Raw genomic sequence first — 22,547 nt, 5'->3', positions numbered from 1 at the left:
TTTTTTTTTTTTTTTGTGGTACGCGGGCCTCTCACTGTGTGGCCTCTCCTGTTGTGGAGCACAGCCTCCGGACGCGCAGGCTCGGCAGCCATGGCTCACGGGCCCAGCCGCTCTGTGGCATGTGGGACCCTCCCGGACCGGGGCACGAACCCATGTCCCCTGCATCAGTGGGGGGACTCTCAACCACTGCGCTACCAGGGAAGCCCAAAAGGTCACCTTTAATTGTTGTTTTTCCAAAGGTATCTTGTGTGTGTTTTATAACTTTGGCTACATTGTGAGGCTGCTGTTGGGTCAGCCCAGGATGCTAAAGAATTAACAACTTAGAAAGAAAAGAAGACAAAATGTGCTTGGGTTTTGACTGTCATTAATGTTTAGTGCAGAACTTTCACAGTTTGGACCTTGGCTGACATGATATGCATATATGGGAAGGCAGCTACAAATTCAGGAAAGGAGGTGATACCCAGGTTCCCACCTTCACTTGTATTTTATCTCTGTACACAGGCCATCCAGAAGAGAAAATAAGTTCTCTAGATTTTTAAATTCTTATTTTTCTTCCCTGCTTAGTTGTTCATTTATACAGATGGAAATGGATGTCCTTTTCTTTTTTGAAAATCCAACAATCTCATCAGGGTTCCTAGGATAGTAGGTACAAAATGCAAAAATGCTACCACAAGAAATAGAGGAAAGGAAATTACCACAGTATCTTATTTTTTTTTAATTAATTAATTAATTAATTTATGGTTGCATTGGGTCTTTGTTGCTGCGCGAGGGCTTTCTCTAGTTGCGGTGAGCGGGGGCTACTCTTCGTGAGGTGTGCAGGTTTCTCATTGCGGTGGCTTCTCTTGTTGCACAGCACTGGCTTTACGTGTGCAGGCTTCAGTAGTTGTGGCTCACGGGCTCTAGAGCGCAGGCTCAGTAGTTGTGGCGCATGGGCTTAGTTGCTCCGTGGCATGTGGGATCTTCCTGGACCAGGGCTCAAACCCGTGTCCCCTGCATTGTCAGGCAGACTCTCAAGCACTGTGCCATTAGGGAAGCCTAGCACAGTATCTTAAAAACAGCTAAATATGACACAAATATTCATTCCTTCTATTTTACTCCATTAAGGAAGTCACAAGAGAATATATGGCATTTTTCTGTAATCCAAGTTGTAGATTTGAAATAAAAATTTAATTCTGACTAATCTAAACTATACCATAGTGAATATGATCAATACTGCCATGATCCTAAATGAAAAATCATGTATATAATTCTAATTGTTGGTTAATAGGCTTATTTCCTCAAAACACGTTCCTTGGATTTCTAAATTTTCCCTAACTAAAGGTTTTTTTTTTTTTTTTTTTTAAAGGTTTTTTTTTAAGGTGCCATGTATTTCAAACCTGCTTCCTTAGATGAGGTCACAAATTTATGTAAGCCTATATAAACATCAAATTTATTGATGTTTAGATGCAACTGACAAGGGATTAATCTCCAAAATATACAAACAGCTCATACAGCTCAATATCAAAAAAACAAACAACACAATCCAAAAATGGGTAGAAGACCTAAATAGACATTTCTTCAAAGAAGACATACAGATGGCCAAAGGGCACATGAAAAGGTGCTCAACATCACTAATTATTAGAGAAATGTAAATCAAAACTACAATGAGGTATCATCTCACACTGGTCAGAATGGCATCATCAAAAAGTCTACAGGGGCTTCCCTGGTGGCACAGGGGTTGAGAGTCTGCCTGCTGGGGCACGGGGCGCGGGTTCGTGCCCCGATCTGGGAGGATCCTGCGTGCCGCGGAGCGGCTGGGCCCGTGGGCCGTGGCCGCTGGGCCTGTGCATACGGTGCCTGTGCTCCGCAACGGGAGAGGCCACAGCAGTGAGAGGCCTGCGTACCGCAAAAAAAAAAGTCTACAAATAATAAATACTGGAGAGGGTGTGGAGAAAAGGGAACCCTCCTACACTGTTGGTGGGAATGTAAATTGGTGCAGCCACTATGGAGAACAGTATGGAGGTTCCCCAAAAAACTAAAAATAGAGCTAGCATGTGATCCAGGAATCCCACCCCTGGGCACATACTGGAGAAAACCATAATTTGAAAAGATACAATGCACCCCAATGTCCACTGCAGCACTATTTACTGTAGCTAACACATGGAACAACCTAAATGTCCATCAACAGATGAATGGATAAAGAAGATGTGGTATATATATACAGTGGAATACTACTCAGCCAAAAAAAGGATGAAATAATGCCATTTGCAGCAACATGGGTGGACCTAGAGATGATCATACTAAGTGAAGTAAACCAGAGAGAGAAAAAGATAAATACATATGATATTATATGTGGAATCTAAAAAAAAAAAAGATACAAATGAACTTATTTCCAAAACAGAAAGAGACTCACAGGCATAGAAAACAAATTCATGGTTATCAAAGGGAAAAGGGCGTGAGGGGAGGGATAAATTAGGAGGCTGGGGTTAACATATACACACTACTATATATAAAATAGATAACCAACAAGGACCTACTGTATAGCACAGGGAACTATACTCAGTATTTTGTAATAACCTATAAGGGAAAAGAATCTGAAGAATATGTGTGTGTGTGTGTGTGTGTATATATACACACACACACACACATATATATGTATAACTGAATCACTGTGCTATACACCTGAAACTAACACAATATTGTAAATCGACTATACTTGAAAAAAAATGTTATTGACATTTACATTAAAAAGGAAATTGGTACAACAGAATTTGCATGTGTAATGTAAAATTGCTCAGATAATCTGGATTTTCAGATTTAATATCACCTGTTAATTTGTAAATTATTCACAAATGGCACAGAAATGGAAAAGATAAGTATGTCACCTTGAAACAGAGCTGAATGAAGATGAAAGTTCATAACTAGGCCCCCTACCACCCCAGGACCAGGTCTCAGTAAGTTCCTTGACTTCATTAGGTTTTCATGTTTGTAAAATAAAGAACCCCAATTATTACAGAAAGTTGTATAAATAACCTGCTACATTTTTGTTTTGGTAATAGACTATTTTTTTTTAGAGCAGTTTTAGGTTGACAGAAAGACTGATCCGAAAGCACAGAGAGTTCCCACATTATCTCCTGTCCTTCCCTCTGCCTCCACAATTTCCCCTATTATTTGTCTTGTAATATTATATTTGTTACAACTGATGAACTAATATTGATAAATTATTATTAACTAGAGTCCATAGTTTACATTTGGGTTCGCTCTTTGTATTGTACATTCCATGGGTTATGACAAATGTATAATGACATGTGCCCATCATGACAATATCATACAGAATAGTTTCACTTCCCTAAAAATCCACTAAGATCCATCTATTCTCCCTTCCTCCCAAACTCCAGGCAACAACTAATCTTTTTACTGTCTCCATTTTTTTTTTTTTTTTTTGGCTGCACTGCGTGGCTTGTAGGATCTTAGTTCCCCCGACCAGGGATTGAACCCAGGCCCTCGGCAGTGACAGTGGCAGTGAGAGCGTGGAATCCTTAACCACTGGACCGCCAGGGAATTCCCTTTACTGCCTCCACTGTTGTACCTTTTCCAGAATGTCATATAGTGGGAGTCATATACTATGTAGCCATTAAAGATTGCCTTCTTTAACTTAGCAATATGCATTTTAGGTTCCTCCACGTCTTTTTGTGGCTTGATAGCTCTTTTTATCACTGAAACAGAGTCCACTGTATGGATGTAACACAGTTTATTTATCCAGTCACCTGCTGAAGGACATCTTGGCTGCTTCCAAGTTTCCAAGTTTTGGCAATTATGAAAAGTGATGTTATAAGAAAAAATTCCTTATGTAGGTTTTTGTGTGGACCTAAGTTTTCAGCTCATTTGGGTAAATACCAAAGAGCATGACTGATGTTGAAAGTATGTTTAGTTTTGCAAGAAACTGCCAAACTGTCCTCCAAAGTGGCTGTACCATTTTGCATTCTCACCAGTAATGAATGAGAGTTTCTGTTGCTCCACATTTGGTGTTGTCAGTGTTTCAGCCATTCTAAGGTGTGTAATGGATGGCTAAATTATTGCTCCAAACATTTCACAGCACCATCCTCACTGACTCTTCTACTAGTCTGTGAGATCCTTCGAGGCAAAGACCATGACTATATTTTCCTTGCACCTAGCACAGTGACTGGCACATAGTAGACACTCAATAATGATTACTGAGTTAATGACTGAAAGCCCTTTGGCTTTGGAGTCATACAGACCTAAAAACAGAAATTGGCTAAGTCATCCACAATGTGGGTGTGCACTGGGGTTGGTTTCTTTTTTTGCAATTTTTTTGAGATAAAATTCACTATTTTAAAGTACACAAAAAAATGTACTGGTTTTATCATTGTGTTCTTTTGTCCTCCTTATTGTTCCAAGATTCCTTCTTTTTTTTTTTTATTTTTTTATCATTTCTTCTTTGTTTTGACCAAACTTCCTTTAGTCATTCTTTTAGGGTAGGTCTGCTGGCAACAAATTCTCTTAGTTTTCTTTCATCTGAGCATGTCTTGATTACCCCTTCATTACTGAAGGAGGTTGTCACTGGATATAGATTTCTAGATGATAGTTCTCTTTTAACACTTGAAATGTAACAGTCAAGACATAGCAAATTTAGGCTTGGAATGACTGTCTATTTTCAAGTTAATTTAAAATTCTTATTCTACTGTTGATACTACTTGGATAACTGAAAGTTTGGTTCGTGAAAGTATTTTTTTAACCTTTACCCTTCAATATTTAAAAATTAAATATGATACTTTCAAATCATATCTAGTACTTATATAAAAATACACAGTCAGTTTTTAATCACTTTTCACACCAAAACAACTTCAAGTTCAAGGTTAAATCAATACACTAGTTGGAAAGGTTCCATTTATCCAGCTCCCCTCCTCCCTATTTGATAATAAAACCAATTAAGCACCAGGTAGTCAAGCCACTCACCATGTGTTTGGCAAAGCTCCCGCTGGGACCAGTGCTGCGTACCAGGTGCCCTTCAGAAGGGAAGTTAAAGTTGCCAGCATTCAGGTTTTCTCGTGTGGAATGATTACCAAAGAGAACAAATGGCTGCCTATTAGGGCTAGAGTGGCAAATCAAAAACATGTAATTAGTGAAGAGATTACTGGCTAGGGAAACTTCCAAATGAGTGAGTTCTTGGGCTTCTCTGACTGTCATCCTGCGGTTTGAGCAAGGTGATTAGTACAGTCCACCTAATGCTCCCTGCTGGTTGGGAAGAGATACCAGATTATCTTTGACTCCTCCTACTGACCCATAGGGACATACCTAAACCCAAGCCATGTTTATATTTTTAGCTTGTCCTGCTGCTTAAGGAGAAAGTTCTGTAAGTTTGCTGTCCACGATACAGAGATGGAGCAAAATCCCAGTTTTATACAATAGCATTTTGATAGAAATATACATTTTCAAGAATGATAGCAGTTGTGATACTCACACTGTAGACAAACAATAGAGCTGTTAACCATTCCCAAGTAGCTTTAGGAGGGAAGGAGGAAAGTAGGGTTGCAAATGTTCTCACCACCACACCTACCCGTCCCTGCACCCATCCCTCTCTTCCCTCTTTCCTCTTGGCTGCAATGCTTCCTCAGAGTTTCCCTACTTTCCACTCTGCTTCCACTCTGCCCTCCTATAATCCATTCTCCACATTGCAGAGAAGATAATCTTTTAAACATTCAAAGCCTTTATTTTCAGGAGAAGGGCTGAAATCTTTCACATGGCCAACAAAGACTAACATGGTCTGGCCTGGCCAACTTCTTTAGCTCCATATAAGACCACTCTCTCCCAACTTCCACACTCCAGCCAAACTCATCTTCTTTTATGTTCCTCGACACACATTTCTTTTATGTTCCTTACGTTCTCATCTCAGGACCACTGCTTTTGTCCCTTAATTATCTTTACTCATCATTCACATCTCATCTCCCCCCAGAGGTCAGCTCTCCAGTGCGGTCTTCACAGTACCATGTTCTTTTTTCCTTCAAGGCGTCAATCAGAGTTTGTAATTACATATTTCTTTGTGAGGTTGCTTGATTAACGTCTTATTTCTCCACCACACTATTCACTCCATGAGGGAAGAGACTGTGTCTGGTTTATTTTTAAATCATGTATCTCTTGCTTAGTATGTCACACCTATTTGTCAACAAATAGTCAATGACTAAAGGATATTTTAAAAAGATAGTTTCTGCTATGGATTGAATGTTGTGTTCTCCCAAAATTCAACATGTTAAAATCCTAACCCCCAAAGTGATGGTATTAGGAGGTAGGGATTTGGGGAGGTGATTAGGTCATAAGGATAGAGCCTTCATGAACAAGATTATAAAAGAAACTCTTATAAAAGAGGTTCCAGAGAGATCCCCCTTGCCCCTCCTGCTATGTGAGGTTAGAGTGAAATGACACCCATCTATGAGAAAGTGGGCCCTCACCAGACACCAAATCTGTCAGTGCCATGATCCTGGACTTCCCAGTCTCCAGAACTATAATGGAGAAATAAATGTTTGTTGTTTATAAGCTACCCAGTCTATGGTATTTTTGTTACAGGAGCTAAAACAGACTAAGACAGCTTTCTTTATCCCATACCCTTTCCTTAAATTGCCCTTAGAGTATGTCATGTGGAAAATCCTTTGTATTTCTTCTCATTGTTCTTAAACATACTTCCTTAAGCTTCAGACAAACTGGGGCTGTTAAAAGTAAAAATGACCCTGATTCTATTCTGATGCTTAATTCAAGTTAAGTGAGACTCTGTGCAGAAAAAGATGACTCTGAGTCCCAGCCAGGGTAGTCTGTCTCATTACCAGATTGGACTGCAATTGGGGAAGAAAAGAAAGGAAAGATCTACTTGCATTTATCCATCAGAGGAACTATCCGCTGCTGGGCCCTCCTGATTATCATTGCAAAAGAGGTACTGAAGGAAACACTTCAAGAAAACAAATGCAGCAACCCTCATTGCTCCCATGTCTTCCTGGGGCTGGACCTTTATGCCCAATCCCTTTTACTCCCCAACAAGCCACTGTTGATCACTGCCCAGCCCTTGGACACTCTGCTTCCTCTAGCTTTGCTGGGTTACTGATGGAATAAAAAATTCCTTTCTTTAGATTTTAGCAAGTTACAATGTTTTAAAAGCCACCTTAACATAAAACTTTAATACAAAAGCAGTGAAACAGACAATTTTATAGAGTATGGATTTCTTACTCTGTGATGACTAAAGTCAACCCGTATTTTCCTGACTCCAGCTTCTGTACTTAGATTCTCTCCCATTTCCACCTCCTTGTCAACCCCATTTTCTCTATTACCATTCAATTTCTTTCCCAAGAATCTTACCTATTTTCAGTTATATGACTGGAAATCATTCCATGACTAAAGTAACTTCTGAATGGCTAAAAAAGAAGTCAACATTATATATATTAAGATCACAGTTTTATAAAACAATCACAAACCCATCATATATGCATGTATGTGTGCTTATAGTGTGTGTGTGCGTGCGTGTGTGTGTGTGTGTGTGAGAGAGAGAGAGAGAGAGAGAAAGAGGGAGAGATACATGTTTATAGATTGTTATAAGAACATGGGAGGACATATGTGGTGGATAACAACATGAATTTTGGGGATAGAAAGCAAACAAACAACAATTAGCAAAGAAAAAAGATAAAAGGCTGCAAAAGAAAAAGAAAGGAAAAGGAAGGTAAAGAAAAATCCTTGTCAAATTTTACAGTTTTTAACTACTGAAAGGAAATTGGACAAACCACCATCTGTGTTCTAAGTTACTAACCATATAGGAATCTTTTTCTTCTATTAAATTTTTTTCTACATTTCCAATAATTAGAATTATTTTAATTCTATAAATTATAATATATATTAATTCTAGTATACTAATTTAAAATGAGTAATGAGGGAGAATCCAAGGGACTTAGAAGTACTGACAGAAGTTTCCCAGGAAACCACAGAAGTACTTCTCAGCTTTGATGTGCATAGTGCTAGGCTAAACACTAATCAAACACTGATATGCAGGGTCTTTGTCAAGAGTTCAAAACTTCAAAAGGCAATTCTAATCCCCTTAAATAATACTGATTGTTTCCCCCCCATTAAATAAATAATATATGCTTATTTTAGAATACAATAAAAACCACCTACAATCTCTAAGAACTATTAACGTTCTGGTACATTTTCTTCAAATCTTTCTTCTATGGTATATTCATAGAATATATATAGATTGTACCAAAGTTTATTAAATAGTCCTTTATTCTTGGAAATTTATATTGCTACTAACTCTTATATCATAAATAATACTGTAATGAATAACTTCTCATAAATTTTATCTACAGCTCTGATTATTTCCTTAAGGCAAATCTGGAAATGAAATTATAGGGTAAGAAGGCAAAACTATATTGCCAAATTGTTTTTCAAAAAAGTCTGATCAATGTACACTTCCACTTACAATATCTGAGTGTGCCTATCTCAGGGTAAGCACTGTCCAATAAATGTCCTTTTAAAAATATATTTGTCAAGTTGACAAACGAAAAATGGTACCTCGTTGTTGTTTTTATTTTATACCCCTTTGATTTTTAATGAAGTAGAATATTTCAGATATGTTCAATGGCCATTTGGACTTCCCTTTGGTAATTAACTGTTTATTTACATCCTCTGTATGTTTATCAATTGGAGTTTTGGAGTTTGTCTTACTGATTTGTAAAAACTCTTTATATATTAAAGGAATAACAGCTAAAGTTTATTGAGGGTTTACCATGTGAACTGTGACAGGCATTTAAATGTATTATCTCAAGTACAGTTGACCCTTGAACAACACATTTTAACTGCACAGGTCCACTTATATGTGGATCTTTTAAAATAGTAAATACCACAGTAATATATGACAGGCAGTTGGCTGAATCTGTGGATGTGGAACCGCGGATGCCAAGGAACCGCAAATATGGAAGGACTGCGTATAAGGAGGCGTTGTGTACACAAAGGGCTGGCTATAAGTTAAATGCAGATTGTTGACTGTGTGGAGGGTCTGGAGGGTCTGGGTCCCTAATGCCAGTGCTGTTCAAGGGTCAACTGTAATCCTAGTAACAACCTACGCAATTCATTCTATCATGATCCCCTCTTTACAGATGAGTTAGCTAATTTAATTAACTTGTCCCAGGTCACAGAGCTAGTGAGCTGCATAGTCAGGATTCTAACTGGATTTGGGAAAAAAAGATAAAATTAGATCCATATCTCACAACATATCCATATCTCACATCATATACACAAAAAATCCCAAGTGAATTACGGATCTAAATTAAAAAAACTAAACCATACAAGTACTAAAAGGGTAAATTCCTCTTTAACCTTAGATTTATAAGCCTTTCTGTATATGACTGAAAATCCAGAGGCAATAAAAGAAAATATTAATACATTTACATAAAGATAAAAAGTTTGCATGGCAAAAAACCACCATAAACAAAGCAATTGATAAATAAGGAAGAAATATTTCGAATATATATCACAGACAAAAAGGTAATAGCCTAAATATATAAAGAACTCGTAAAAAACAAGGAACAAAAGACCTAAAACCTGTGCTCTATAGCTCAGTTAATAGTATTGTACCAATATTAAAATGGGAAAAAGACATGAAAATAAAATATAAAATGGCCTTCAAACATATGAAAAAGTGTTCAAGCTTAGTCATAATTAGAAAAACACAAACTAAAATAATACCAAGATACCATTTCTCATCGATGAGACTGTCAAAAATTAAAAAGTATGACAACACATTCTATTGGTGAGGCTGTGGTAAAACAGGCACTCTCATATGTTGCTAGTGGGAATGCAAATCAGGACAACCTTTCTGAAGGGAAATTTGGCAATAGCTAACACAACTACATATGCACTTACCTTTTGACCCAGCAATCCCATTACTAGGTATACAAACCTCCAACAATATGAAAATACATAAGCACAGAGTTATTTACTATGGCACTCTTTGCAACGGCAAAATAACCTAAATACACATACATAAGACAGGGGTTATTCTGCATATAACTTATAGTTGGCCCTCTGAATTCGCGGCTCCTCTGCATCCATGAATTCAACCAATCCTGAACCATGTAGTACTGTAGTATTTACTACTGAAAAATATGCAAGTGGACCCAGGTAGTTCAAGCCTGTGTTGTTCAAGGGTCAACTGTATTATGAATTATAATAAAGAATGAACTGACCTAGAAAGAGTTCCAGGATACACTGTTAAGTGAAAAGAGCAAAGTGGAAATGACTACATATGGTATGCTACTCTTCAATGAAAGAAAGGATATAAGAAAATAACCTATGTATCTGATCATTTGTGCAAAAGAGACAGAAAACATAAACCACAAACTGAAGAGATTTGTTACCTACTGGTAATGGAATGGGTGGAAAAAGGGTGGGAAGAAAGTGGGAATCAGAATATGGTAGTAAGAACCCAGGAGTGACACGTCACCGAGTATATCTTTTTTTTGCGGTAGGCGGGCCTCTCACTGTTGGAGCCTCTCCCGTTGTGGAGCACAGGCTCCGGACGCACAGGCTCAGCGGCCATGGCTCACGGGCCTAGCCACTCTGCGGCATATGGGATCTTCCCGGACTGGGGCACGAACCTGTGTCCCCTGCATCAGCAGGCAGACTGTCAACCACTGCGCCACCAGGGAAGCCCTCACTGAGTATATCTTTTTGAATATTTTTTACTCTTAGAATCAGTAATAAGAAAAAAAGAATTAAAAAAAATAAAAAACTGAAATGGGCATCAGTGAGAGGTGGGACAACTTCAAGTGGCCTAATATAGAAGTAATTGGAGTCTCTGAAGGAAAAGATAACAGAAAAAATAATGGCCAAAAACTTTCCAAACTTGATGAAACTAAAAATCCAGATCCAAAAAGCTCAACAAAACCCAAGCATAGGAAATACGATCAAAATTACAGTGAGACATACCATAATCAAATTACTCAAAACCAGTAATGAAAGAGAAAATCATAAAAGCTACCGGAGGGAAAAATGACAAGTTACGTACAGAAGAATAAAGATAAAGATCAATGACTTTTCATCAGAAATAATGCAAGTGAGAAAGAGTGGAACATCTTTCAGGTACTGTAAGGAAAAAACTGTCAACCTAGAATTCTATACACAGCAAAAATACTTTCAAAAATGAAAATGAAGGATTTCCTTGGTGGCATAGTGGTTAAGAATCTGCCTGCAAATGCAGGAGACACAGGTTCAACCCCTGGTCCGGCAAGATCCCACATGCCGCCGAGCAACTAAGTCCATGTGCCACAACTACTGAGCCTGTGCTCTACAGCCCGTGAGCCACAACTACTGAGGCCCAAGTGCCTAGAGCCCATGCTCCGTGACAAGAGAAGCCACCGCAATAAGAAGCCTGCACAGTGCAACGAAGAGTAGCCCCCACTTGCCACAACTAGAGAAAGCCTGCGTACAGCAAATAAAGACTCAATGCAGCCAAAAATAAATAAATAATTAATTAGAAAAAAACGAAAGTGAAATAAAATTTTTTTTCAGACATACAAAAGCTGGAAGAATTAATCATCAGAAGATTCACACTACAAAAAATGTTAAATGATATCCTTCGGGGCAAAGGAAATCATACCAAATGGATATCTGTGTCTACACAAAGAAATGAACAGCACCAGAAATTTATAACTACATGGGCAGATATGTAAGATTTTTGAATTATTTAAATCTTTAAAAAATACTGTTAAAGATTTTTAAAAGACAAAAAAGACGACTGTTTAAACAAAGATAACCCCAATATATTGTGGGGTTTATAACATAATGTAAAAGTAAAATGCACAGCAACAAAGATCAACTCCAGTTCCAAAGGGCAGGAGTAGGGCCTGTCCTGGGTCACAGTGGAACACAGCAGAACTGAGGACGGGCAGTGCAAGCCCAAAGTAAGCTCAAGTGCAAGCTCAAGATCACTCTTTTGATCCTTCCTGTTGACTAGTTTTGGGGAATAGTTTGGGAACCAGTTTTGTGCCTTACTTACTTTATTTATTTATTTATTTTATTTATTTTTGGCTGCATCTGGTCTTAGTTGTGGCACGCGGGATGTTCGTTGAGGCACGCAGGATCTTTTGTTGCAGCGCGCGGGCTCTTTGCTGTGGTGCGCGGGCTTCTCTCCAGTTGTGGCCTGCAGGTTTTCTCTTCTCTAGTTGTGGCGTGCAGTCCCCAGAGCACATGGGCTCTATAGTTTGCAGCACGCGGGCTCTAGTTGAGGTGTGCGAGCTCAGTAGTTGTGGTAAGTGGGCTTAGCTGTCCCACGGCATGTGGGATCTTAGTTCCCTGACCAAGAATCGAACCCATGTACCCTGCATTGGAAGGCGGATTCTTTACCACTGGACCACCAGGGAAGCCCCTGTGCCTTAGTTCTTGATTTACATACCTCAGTTTACTCATGAGGTGGGTCTTATCCTGAACCTAGTAACTTCACTACTGTTGTCTGCCTAGAAAGAAAGCTTGGCATTATCTAGAGGTTCGACTGACAAAGGTGTGCTATTCACATGTGGAGAATTATTCCTAGGCTTATTAACTGGTGCCCAACAGAATTCCTGGCTGACAGGGGCACCACCTCTGACAAATGAGTATCTTTCTTGTAGAGAAACTGGCACAGAAAAAAAAAAACCTTCTTATATAGGGGTTGGCATGGGAGTTAAAAACTTCTTTATAGCATGCAACAAATCTTAAGGAAATGATAGCCAAATTCAGATTGGTAGTGCTGTATTCTGAGAACTTTTTTTTTTCTTTGCGGTACGCGGGCCTCTCACTGCTGTGGCCTCTCCCGTTGTGCAGCACAGGCTCCGGACGCACAGGCTCAGCGGCCATAGCTCACGGGCCCAGCAGCTCCGCGGAATGTGGGATCCTTCCGGACTGGGGCACGAACCCGTGTCCCCTGCATCCGCAGGCGGACTCTCAACCACTGCGCCACCAGGGAAGCCCTGAGAAAATTTTTAATAAAAATAAAAACAATAAATAAACTAGCCAATTTCTTCTTTCTCTTTAACCCTTCCTTTACATACCTCACCCGCCTGAGATTCAGACAATTCCAGCAAGAAGGGAATTTCTGTGTCAAAACTGGCGAAGAAGCTAGTCCACTGACGTTCAAAAGCCACCAAATCCTAGAAAGAAAATGAAAAGACAATGTGTTCATTCAAGGAGGTACTTTAGAAAACCAGAATCATGAAACTGCATCTGATCTCAAAATACCAGACCGTTTAAATATGTTGTTTAAAAGGTAGTAGCAAACTACTGATACATGTTACCACATGGATGGACCTCAAAAACATTATGCCCAATGAAAGAGGCCATATATAAAAGACTACAGTATATGAAATACTCAGAAAAGACAAATCTAGAGACAGAAAGTAGATCAGTGGTTTGCTTAGGGCTGACAGTGGGAATGGAGGTTGACTGCAAGTGAGGACAAGGGAACTTTCTGGGTTGATGAAATGTTCTAAAATTCAAATTGTGGTGATAGTTGCACACCTCTGTAAACTTACTAAAAATCACCAAACTGTACACTTAAAATGGGTAAATTTTTTTTTTAAATGGGTAAATTTTATGGTATATAAATTATATTCCAATAAAGCTGTTTTTTTTGTTTTTTTTAAAAGGGCAGTAAATGGGCTTCCCTGGTGGCGCAGTGGTTGAGAGTCCGCTTGCCGATGCAGGGGACACGGGTTCGTGCCCCGGTCCGGGAAGATCCCACATGCCGCGGAGCGGCTGGGCCCGTGAGCCATGGCCGCTGAGCCTGCGCGTCCGGAGCCTGTGCTCCGCAACGGGAGAGGCCACAACAGTGAGAGGCCCGCATAACGGGAAAAAAAAAAAAAAAAAAAGGGCAGTAATGTCCTTTAAAAGCTGTTTTTAAAAAGGACAGTTAGCAACGCTTGTTGAAGAGGGAGTTATTTATGAGTCACCTAAAGCTATTTATGAGACACTACACCTAGTACCATAAGCTCACAGAGTGAAGCTTTGTTTAAGGACAAATTAGTTGACTTTAGTTAGAAGTTCAGTGGGGCCAGAGGTAGCCCAGAGCCCTTTCCTCCCTCATCCTCTCCTCCAAGTATGAGGAACTCTGCACCTTCCCAGCTGACTCTCCTCTACATACAGCCTGTCTCCCTCCCCCATCCCAGCTGCTTTTCAGCCTCCTCTCTGAACTCATTCCTGTTCCCAACCACTACACATTGCTTTGTGTTCCTGGCTTTTTTTTAAGGCATCATCAGTTAACCCAAAATATCAGCTATGACTTGCTTGACTGAGATACTCAAGTGACATCTTTGTCCTTATTTGGAAGTTGCTGTTAATTTGTACTCAAATTGGATAGTTCTCTTTACTGTCCATCTCACACTGTGTAAGTGTACATGACAAGCACCCAGCCTAGTGCCTTGCTTACAGCAGGCATCCTGTTTGCTGCACTAAAACTGGCTGGCTGGATCTATGCTCTTCCCTACTGTTCTCTTTAAGGATACACAAGTACTCATACCTATGAACTCTGTGTTAGACATGCAATGGTCCTAGGCATAAAGCATAATGGATCTCTGCTGGGAATACTTAGTGTAAACAACATTCTCAAGTGACTTCACTATTTGCTGCCTAGACAATCTATATTTTGTTTATTATATATATATATTTATATACACCCACATGTATTACGTTACATATATGTCAATATATGTCTAAAATTATTTTCAGTAATACGTAGGACACAGTGCTGATATTGTTTTCTGAGTATGTTTTATATATAACATAGGATAAAAATCAGGTATATATGTGTGTACATATGTATGTATATACATGTGCATGTATATATAAGTATGTATATGTGTATACACACATACACACACACAAGGAGAGAAAAGGCGAGGGAGCAGGGAGAGAGAGAAGAGAATTTCCTAGTTTCGTCCACTGAAGAGATCTAGAAACAATGACCAAACCAGGAGCAAGGAGAATTTCTAGCACCCAGACTGTGGTGCTGAAATGTGATTTCCCACTCAAAGAAACCGTAACTTACTAGAGAAATGACCAATTCCAGGTCTGAGACAGGAAACGTACAAGATAAGCCTGGAATATCTTGTCACAGTATATAGCAGAGAAGTTATTGAGGACTATTAAGATTGTGTTAAAAGGATTTGTAACCAACTTGAAGTGAGACCACAGCCCAAAGATGGAACAATTTAGAGCATCGGTAAAGATGATAACTGCAATGGACAGAAACATATCAAACATATTTAAATCTATGAGTTCAAAATTAGATATATTTTAAAAAACTATTTTTTTTTTACTGGTTACTTTTGGAAAACGGTTGGGAACCAACCTTATTTTGAAAACTTCAAAAGCAAGAATTCAAGAATTTAAAAGCAAGAATTCAAGCATTTATCTTGCTTTTCCTACATGAACGTCATGTAGGAAAGCAAGAATTCAAGCATTTATCTTGCTTTTCCTACATGAACGTCACCACTGCATAAACAATATTAGCAAGCTGAATATTTCTCTTTAGAGAATATAAATGAAGAAGGAATTATAGAATTGGAATACCACCATTTTGCAATAGTGAATTAAGACTAATTAATGAAGTAAAGATCTGAAGATTGCATATCAATGGCTGTTCACAAAATAAAGAGAATCAATTAGATACACATACTTCTCGGTAAGGAACACAATACCCTCTATGAAGTAATCTTCCCTCTAAAAATCAACCCTGAAACTGATTAAACCTCTAGATTCAATTACTAATAATCAGGAAATACAGAAGACAGGGAAACTGTTAAACTACATCATGGGAATGCAATCAACAAAATCCCAGTAAGGGGCTTCCCTGGTGGCACGGGGGTTAAGAATCTGCCTGCCAAGGCAGAGGACACGGATTCGAGCCCTGGTTCTGGAAGATCCCAAATGTTGTGGAGCAACTAAGCCCGTGGGCCACAACTACTGAGCCTGCGCTCTACAGCCCACAAGCCACAGCTACTGATCCCGTGGGCCACAATTACTGAGGCCCGCGCACCTAGAGCCAGTGCTCCGCTACAAGAGAAGCCACCGCGATGAGAAGCCCATGCACCACAACAAAGAGTAGCTCTCACTTGCTGCAACTAAAGAAAGCCCGAGCGCAGCAAAGACCCAAAGCAGCCAAAAATAAAATAAATTAAAAAAAAAAATCCCAGCAAGGACAACCGTATGACAATGATCTGGTTTCTTCAACAGACAGTTAGCGAGGGATGGGTGGGAACAAAGAGAAGGAGGGGGAATCCATACATGAGAAGAAACCTAAAACACACACAAGCAGGCAAAGCTAAACTATGATTAGATTCAGAAAGACCTGTGCTGGAAACTTTGCTTTGCCTCTTACTGGCTGTGTGACCTCGGGCAAGGGAGCTAACCTCTCTGAGCCGCAAATGCCTTATGTGCATAATGGCGGGGGCTATTATTTACCTTACAGAGATATTATAGGAATTAAATGAAATAACCTGTAGAAAGTGCTTATTACCAGGCCTTACACACTAGATGTCTGCAGTACTTGTCAATTTCTCTGCTTCTACTGTTGGCTAGCTGGAGTTGGCTAAGAACATCTGAGCCTCCACCTTGATTTCCTGGAACTTGTCTGCTCTACCTCTCAGACACCCATAATGCATATCACTGGCCTCAGGTAAGTCACATCTGAGGCTGTGCAACCCATTGTGGGTCTGTGCTTTCCTTGATTGGCTCTGTCCAATCCCTTGGGCTATACCAGAATGCTTCACTTTGTGAGGCTTAGGAAAACAAAAAGAACCAATATAGCTATTAGTACAGAATACACTTTATTCTGTTTTCCAATTCTATTTAGAAACAAACTCAAAAGTATGTTTCTATTTTAATGGCCTACATGGTGACACTCACCTTGGTTTGGGTCTACGATAAGAAGCAGAGTTATACAGTTGGGCAGTCACCATTTTCTGGCTATCTTCTACAGAAAAACACTGCGCGCTTTGGGGGATACACAGAAAAGATAGGCACTTTGCTCCCAAAAAAGTTCCCTGAAGAGGTGGATATGTCAGTACTAATTACAGAATAAGATGGAATGAATCATTAAATACTGCCTTCAGCTCCATGCTATGACCAACAGTGACAAATCCTAACCACTAGACCATTGGGAATCCATGCTGTGACTGAAATGGAAGATTTCACACGTGTGTGTGTGTGTGTGTGTGTGTGTGTGTGTGTGTGTGTGTGTGTTTGTATTCAAATCTTCCTAATATCCTTGTGTACTTCTCTATGCCCACTTTATAGATGAGGAGACTGAGGTACTCAATGGTAAAGTGACCTAAGGATGCAATACTAACAACTAGCAAAAGTGAAAATATATCTAGGTAAGGGATACCCAGAGCCTGTGTGGTTTCCACTAGACACACTATTCTCCAATTTTTCCCCAGCACAAACAGTGCATTTGTGGAAATGGATACTGTGTATGGAGGTAGAATTGGTTCGTTGGATCTGATGATGAAGAAGAGAAAGTCTCTCTGCTCAGACTCCTGAAGGCCGAATCCAGAAGACAGGCCCAGATGGATATCAAAATCAGATAAGCAGCAGAAGTCTGCAAACCCCAAGAAACATGCCAGTGTGCCTTGGCCCTTGGCCACCAGGAAAGGACCCTGAACTTAAGACAGAACTCTTGCCCCTATGCTGGCATCCGGCAGTGTCTGATCTCAGGTGACTCAAAGGGGGAAAAGAAGCTTAATTTCAATATTTAAAAGTATTTTTAAGAATTACACGAGGTAGGACTTCCCTGGTGGTGCAGTGGTTAAGAATCCGCCTGCCAATGCAGGGGACACAGGTTTGAGCCCTGGTCCAGGAAGATCCCACATGCTGCGGAGCAGCTAAGCCCATGTCCCACAACTACTGAGCCTGCGCTCTAGAGCCCGTGCACCACAACTACTGAGCCCACGTGCCACAACTACTGAAGCCCGTGCACCTAGAGCCTGTGCTTCACAACAAGAGAAGCCACTGCAATGAGAAGCCCGTGCACCACAATGAAGAGCCCCCGCTTGCTGCAACTAGAGAAAGCCCATGCACAGCAATGAAGACCCAACGCAGGGAGGGAGGGAGGGAGGGAGGAAGAAAAAGATTTAAAAGAAAAGAATTACATGATGTAATAAATACAAGAAAATGAAAATAAGTAAAATAGTAACAACCACCACTGAGACTACCATCTTTAGTTTCTAAGACACTGAACACAAATTATTTTACAAAGATGGAAATACACTCTGCTTTTTACTTTTCTCACCAAACATATTTTGAACATCTTTCTAAATCAAATCTCAGAGCAGTATGCATTTTCTCTTTGCAGGATCTGACCAAGAAGCATGGAGCTGTAGGATCCCTGGCCATCAAAGAGCTGCCAGTAGTGACTGACCAGTAAAAATTAAGGCCTAGATGCTAATTCTGACTATAAGATTACCAGTCTTAGCAAAGAGAAAATACATGTGAACAGAAAAGTATCTGGATATTGAAGAGAAAAAGAGTTTTTAAAGAGAACTTTGGACGCTATGAAGCAGCTAAGCAAGAGAAGAGAGAAGAAAAAAAAGTAGATTTTAAGAAGTAATATGGGTACAGATTGGCTCCCTTTTTAAAAATTTTTTATAGGCACAAGTAACGACTAGAATTGTATTTTAACTTCTTTTGGTTGTTGGATTTGAATTTTATTAACACTTGTAGACTCAACACAGAGATCCTGCACAAATTTATAGTCATTTTCATACATATTTATTTTACCCTACTTAGGGTTTACTGAGCTTCTTGATCTGTGGATTGATGTATTTTATTTCATCAATTTGGAAAGTTCTCAGACATTATCAACTTAAATTTCCAGCCCCATTTTCTCTCTATTCTCCCTTCTGGGACTCCAATGATCTACTATGCTAGATCATTTGACACTGGCAGATACTGGATGCTCTGTTCCACCCCTTTTGCTCTTTTTCTCTTTGTCCTTCAGTTTGGAAACTTCCTATTGACTTATCTTCAAGTTCACTGAACTTTTCTTCATTCGTGTCTAATCTGATAAATTAGCCAACCTAATAAATCCTCCATTTCTATACCATATATTTTTCATTTCTAGCATTTCCATTTGGTTCTTTTTATAGTTTTCAGGTCTCTGCTAAAATTCCTCAACTCTTCACACATGTTGTCCCATTTTCTTCCAGATTCTTTAGCATTTTTATCAGTTACTTAAACAGATCAAATTTTCTTGTTTCTTCTGGTCTTATAATTTTTAAAAAATCATATGCCAGACATTTTGTATAAAAGACCAGTAAAAACAGAGGTAAACAGTACCATTTACCTCTAGGAAAGGGCCACTAGATCCCTTTCTTTTGTTAGGCCACTAAAGCAGGGATCTAAGTCAACTTGATCTATAATTGATCAGGGTCTGCATTTTGTAGCATTTGTAGTTTGGTTTACTTCATCACTAAATTCAAGTATTTCGAGGGTGGGGTGTGAACTTTGATAAAGATTTTGCTCAGAGTACTGGGACAAGATTCTGGAAGTCTCTTTGCATTTTATAGCTGAGCCACCAGCTTGCGGAATCATGGACAATCTCTCCCTGCTTTACAAGCTGGCTACCACTTTTCTGGGTGGCTAACGAGTTCTCTTTGCTCTCTAGTCCCCTTGGCTCTGTCTGTGTAGAGAGATCCTTGCCTTGCTACCTCGCATCCAGCCTTAAGAGGGCAGCTGCTTATACTCTGTAAAGACCTGGAATGCCTCCAAATGACTGCTCTCAGCTCTCCTGCGCTAATCCAGGTTATAGCTGAGTGTCAAGTACCTTAGCGGGGATGGTTCTCAGTGCTCCTGCCTGGCTCCTAATCTTTGGTGGACTACCCTGAGCGCTTGTGAAGACCTATGGTTTAGAGTTCAGGGGTATGTGCTGACTCACTCACATACAGCCATTAAAAGCGCTTTAAAAGGTCAACTGATTTTTTCTTATCTCTGTCTGTGATAGATTTCTCTTCCTCCTGCTGTTCTACTGGAAATGAGAACAGTGTCCTATGAAGGGCCCTACTTTTTCAGAAAACAGGTTCTTTGAGGTTTCCTTGCATCTTCAGCTCTCTAATGATTTTACACTATTATTCTGTTGCATATTCAGATTGTTTTGGTTATTAGGGTGAGAATAATGGTCTCTTTTGACTTTCTCTATCCCTAACTGGGAGTGGAAAACCATGGTCATTTTTATTTCTTATTTTGTGAACAGCCAATTCCGGTTGTCTCCTAGTTCCCCACTGTTGTATTTTTCTTATCAATTTGTAAGAGCTCTCCATAGTGTAGTGGGTATAAATGTGCTCAATCATATTTTGGTATAAGAAATATCACCTTACTTTATTCTTTCTAAATAAAATTAAATCTGGTCCTGAGTCCTCCTCACTCTTCCTGTGAGATGGGAAGTCCACTATCAGACATTAAAAGGGCTTCCTTTCTACTTCTTCATGGTATCACTTAAGAATACCAAGCTCACTGGAAGTCAGAAAACCAGGAAATGGCCTGGTCTACAGCCCATGATGATTACCACTGTTGCTTCTTCAGTTGCATGATGTCACTGCTCTTCTAGGTGTAACTAAAGATGCTCTCCTGAGTGGTCCCATTCCATTGACTCCAGAGATGCTTGTGATGTTCTCAAAACTACAATGCTATGTCTAGCTTCCATGTGTGACCTGAAGCATCCTCACGTTCAGGGCACTGCATGCAAGTGGGGCATGGGTCCCAGATACTGTGCAGAAACTCCTAAACTACTTATCTCTCTTATTTGTCTGTGGTTAAATTTTATTTAACATTCTTACACTCTTTTTTCCTTTTTTTTTTTTCTTGTGGCCATGCCACGCAGCTTGCGGGATCTTAGTTCCCCAACCAGGAATTGAACCTGGGCCCTCAGCAGTAGAAGCATGGAGTCCTAGCCACTAGACCGCCAGGGAATTACCATCATTCTTACACTCTTAATGTTGTCATTTTTGCATTTTCACTTTTTCCCATAATTAGGCAAGCCATGGATTGATGATGATGATTAGGTCTTTTTAAAGAACAAAAAGTTCAGGTTTTAATTTTCTTTTATATTCCTATTTTATTAGAAATGTTTAACAGAATGGATGTTCAATTTCATCAAATGCCTTTTCAGCATCTATGGAGTTATCATAAATGGTTCCAAGGAGAAAAATCAGTAGTGATTACACTAATAGATTTCCTGATATTAAACTAAATATTAAGCCCTTAATAAACTCTGCTTCATCACAGAATGTTCTTTTAATATGATACTGTTTGCTACCATTTTACTTAAAGTATAGGCATTAATATTTGTGAGACTGATGTGCAGTCTTCATTTTTTGAATTATTTTTGTTGGGTCTTGATTTCACAGCTCATTTCATTAAAAGGCTACACACAAGCTGTTCTTTTTCCATGCATATCCATCCATGACCCCTGAGAGACACTACTGAGCTGTTTAAACAAAGTACCTATACCTTAGTTTTGTTTGTTGCTCCTCATTGCAAATTGCTCTGCGCACTGTGAATTTTTTCTTCAAAGTTCAGATGAAAAATTAATGCCTGACCCTTTAATCCAGGAGTCAGTAAATCATGGCCTTTCCTTGGAACACAGACACACTCATTTGTTAAAGCACTGTCTATAATGGCATTGCTGAGTAGTTCGAACAGAGACACAGGGCCCACAAGGCCTAAAATGTTACTGTCTACCCCTTTACAGAAAAACGTTGCCAACCCCTGCCTAATCCTTGATTCTTTTAAGGCATACACCAACTTTTTAATCTTTTCATGCCAGAGAAAGAGTGCAAAAAGACACCCTCTTTATTGTTTTTCTAAAGTCCAGCCCAACGGAAAGAATGTCTTTAGGTCAAAACCTAAATCTTGGACCAGGCAGGCAGCCTTGGTCTCATCTCAGGTGAGGTTTCCTCAGAGTGGAGAGGTCTCCTTCCACCCCCCAAGAAGTTTAAGATAATAATTGGGGAGAAACTGTTCAATTCTTTGACTAAAGCAAACTAAAATATATCCTGCGTTTCTACAAGTTAAATACCATTAGTGGATAATTGAGCTGGTTGTAATATTTATAAGTTAAATACAGTATAGCTCCTTACTTCTGAAAGCAAAGTCTCCAGAGACATAGGATCCATCTTGCTGTAGACATTCCATAGATTCAAACTCACATCCTGCAACTGCAACACAAGGGGAAAAACATTGAAATAACTGAGTCAGTATCATTAGGATGATCAGAATTATTTCCTGACATTTAGAAATGACTATCTTGGTGAAAACTCAGTGATTAGAATAATAAATAAAAATTTTATATTATACTAGAACCTATACATATTAATAAGTGTGTCCCATTCAAGGAAACTATCTGTTCAGAGACTTTGGTATATCTTCTGAATATCTTCAATGATGGGCATATATATATTTATATACATATACACACAAAAATATTTTGTCTTTGTTTAGAATAAAATTTTAATTAAAATAATACATTCCTATAGTTTTAAAAAATCAAA

General features: G+C 39.3%; 1 protein-coding gene across 4 annotated transcripts in view; it reads right to left on the bottom strand.

Moving 5' to 3' along the window:
• DNAAF9 (dynein axonemal assembly factor 9) overlaps positions 1-22,547 on the bottom strand; it is a 148,380-nt gene that overhangs the window by 76,493 nt on the left and 49,340 nt on the right. For all 4 annotated transcript variants that reach the window (XM_030847592.2, XM_060284267.1, XM_060284266.1 and 1 more), the window contains 4 exons: positions 22,137-22,214; positions 13,059-13,157; positions 7,342-7,397; positions 4,957-5,092 (listed from right to left, as the gene is read on the bottom strand). In XM_030847592.2, coding sequence (XP_030703452.2) covers positions 4,957-5,092; positions 7,342-7,397; positions 13,059-13,157; positions 22,137-22,214 — 369 coding nt within the window. The remainder of the gene's footprint in view (positions 1-4,956; positions 5,093-7,341; positions 7,398-13,058; positions 13,158-22,136; positions 22,215-22,547) is intronic.

The sequence above is a fragment of the Globicephala melas genome, chromosome 15 (assembly GCF_963455315.2).
Source record: "Globicephala melas chromosome 15, mGloMel1.2, whole genome shotgun sequence".
Lineage (NCBI taxonomy): Eukaryota > Metazoa > Chordata > Mammalia > Artiodactyla > Delphinidae > Globicephala > Globicephala melas.
The sequence above is the reverse complement of the archived record's forward strand: the minus strand, read 5'-3'. Positions and strand labels throughout refer to the sequence as shown.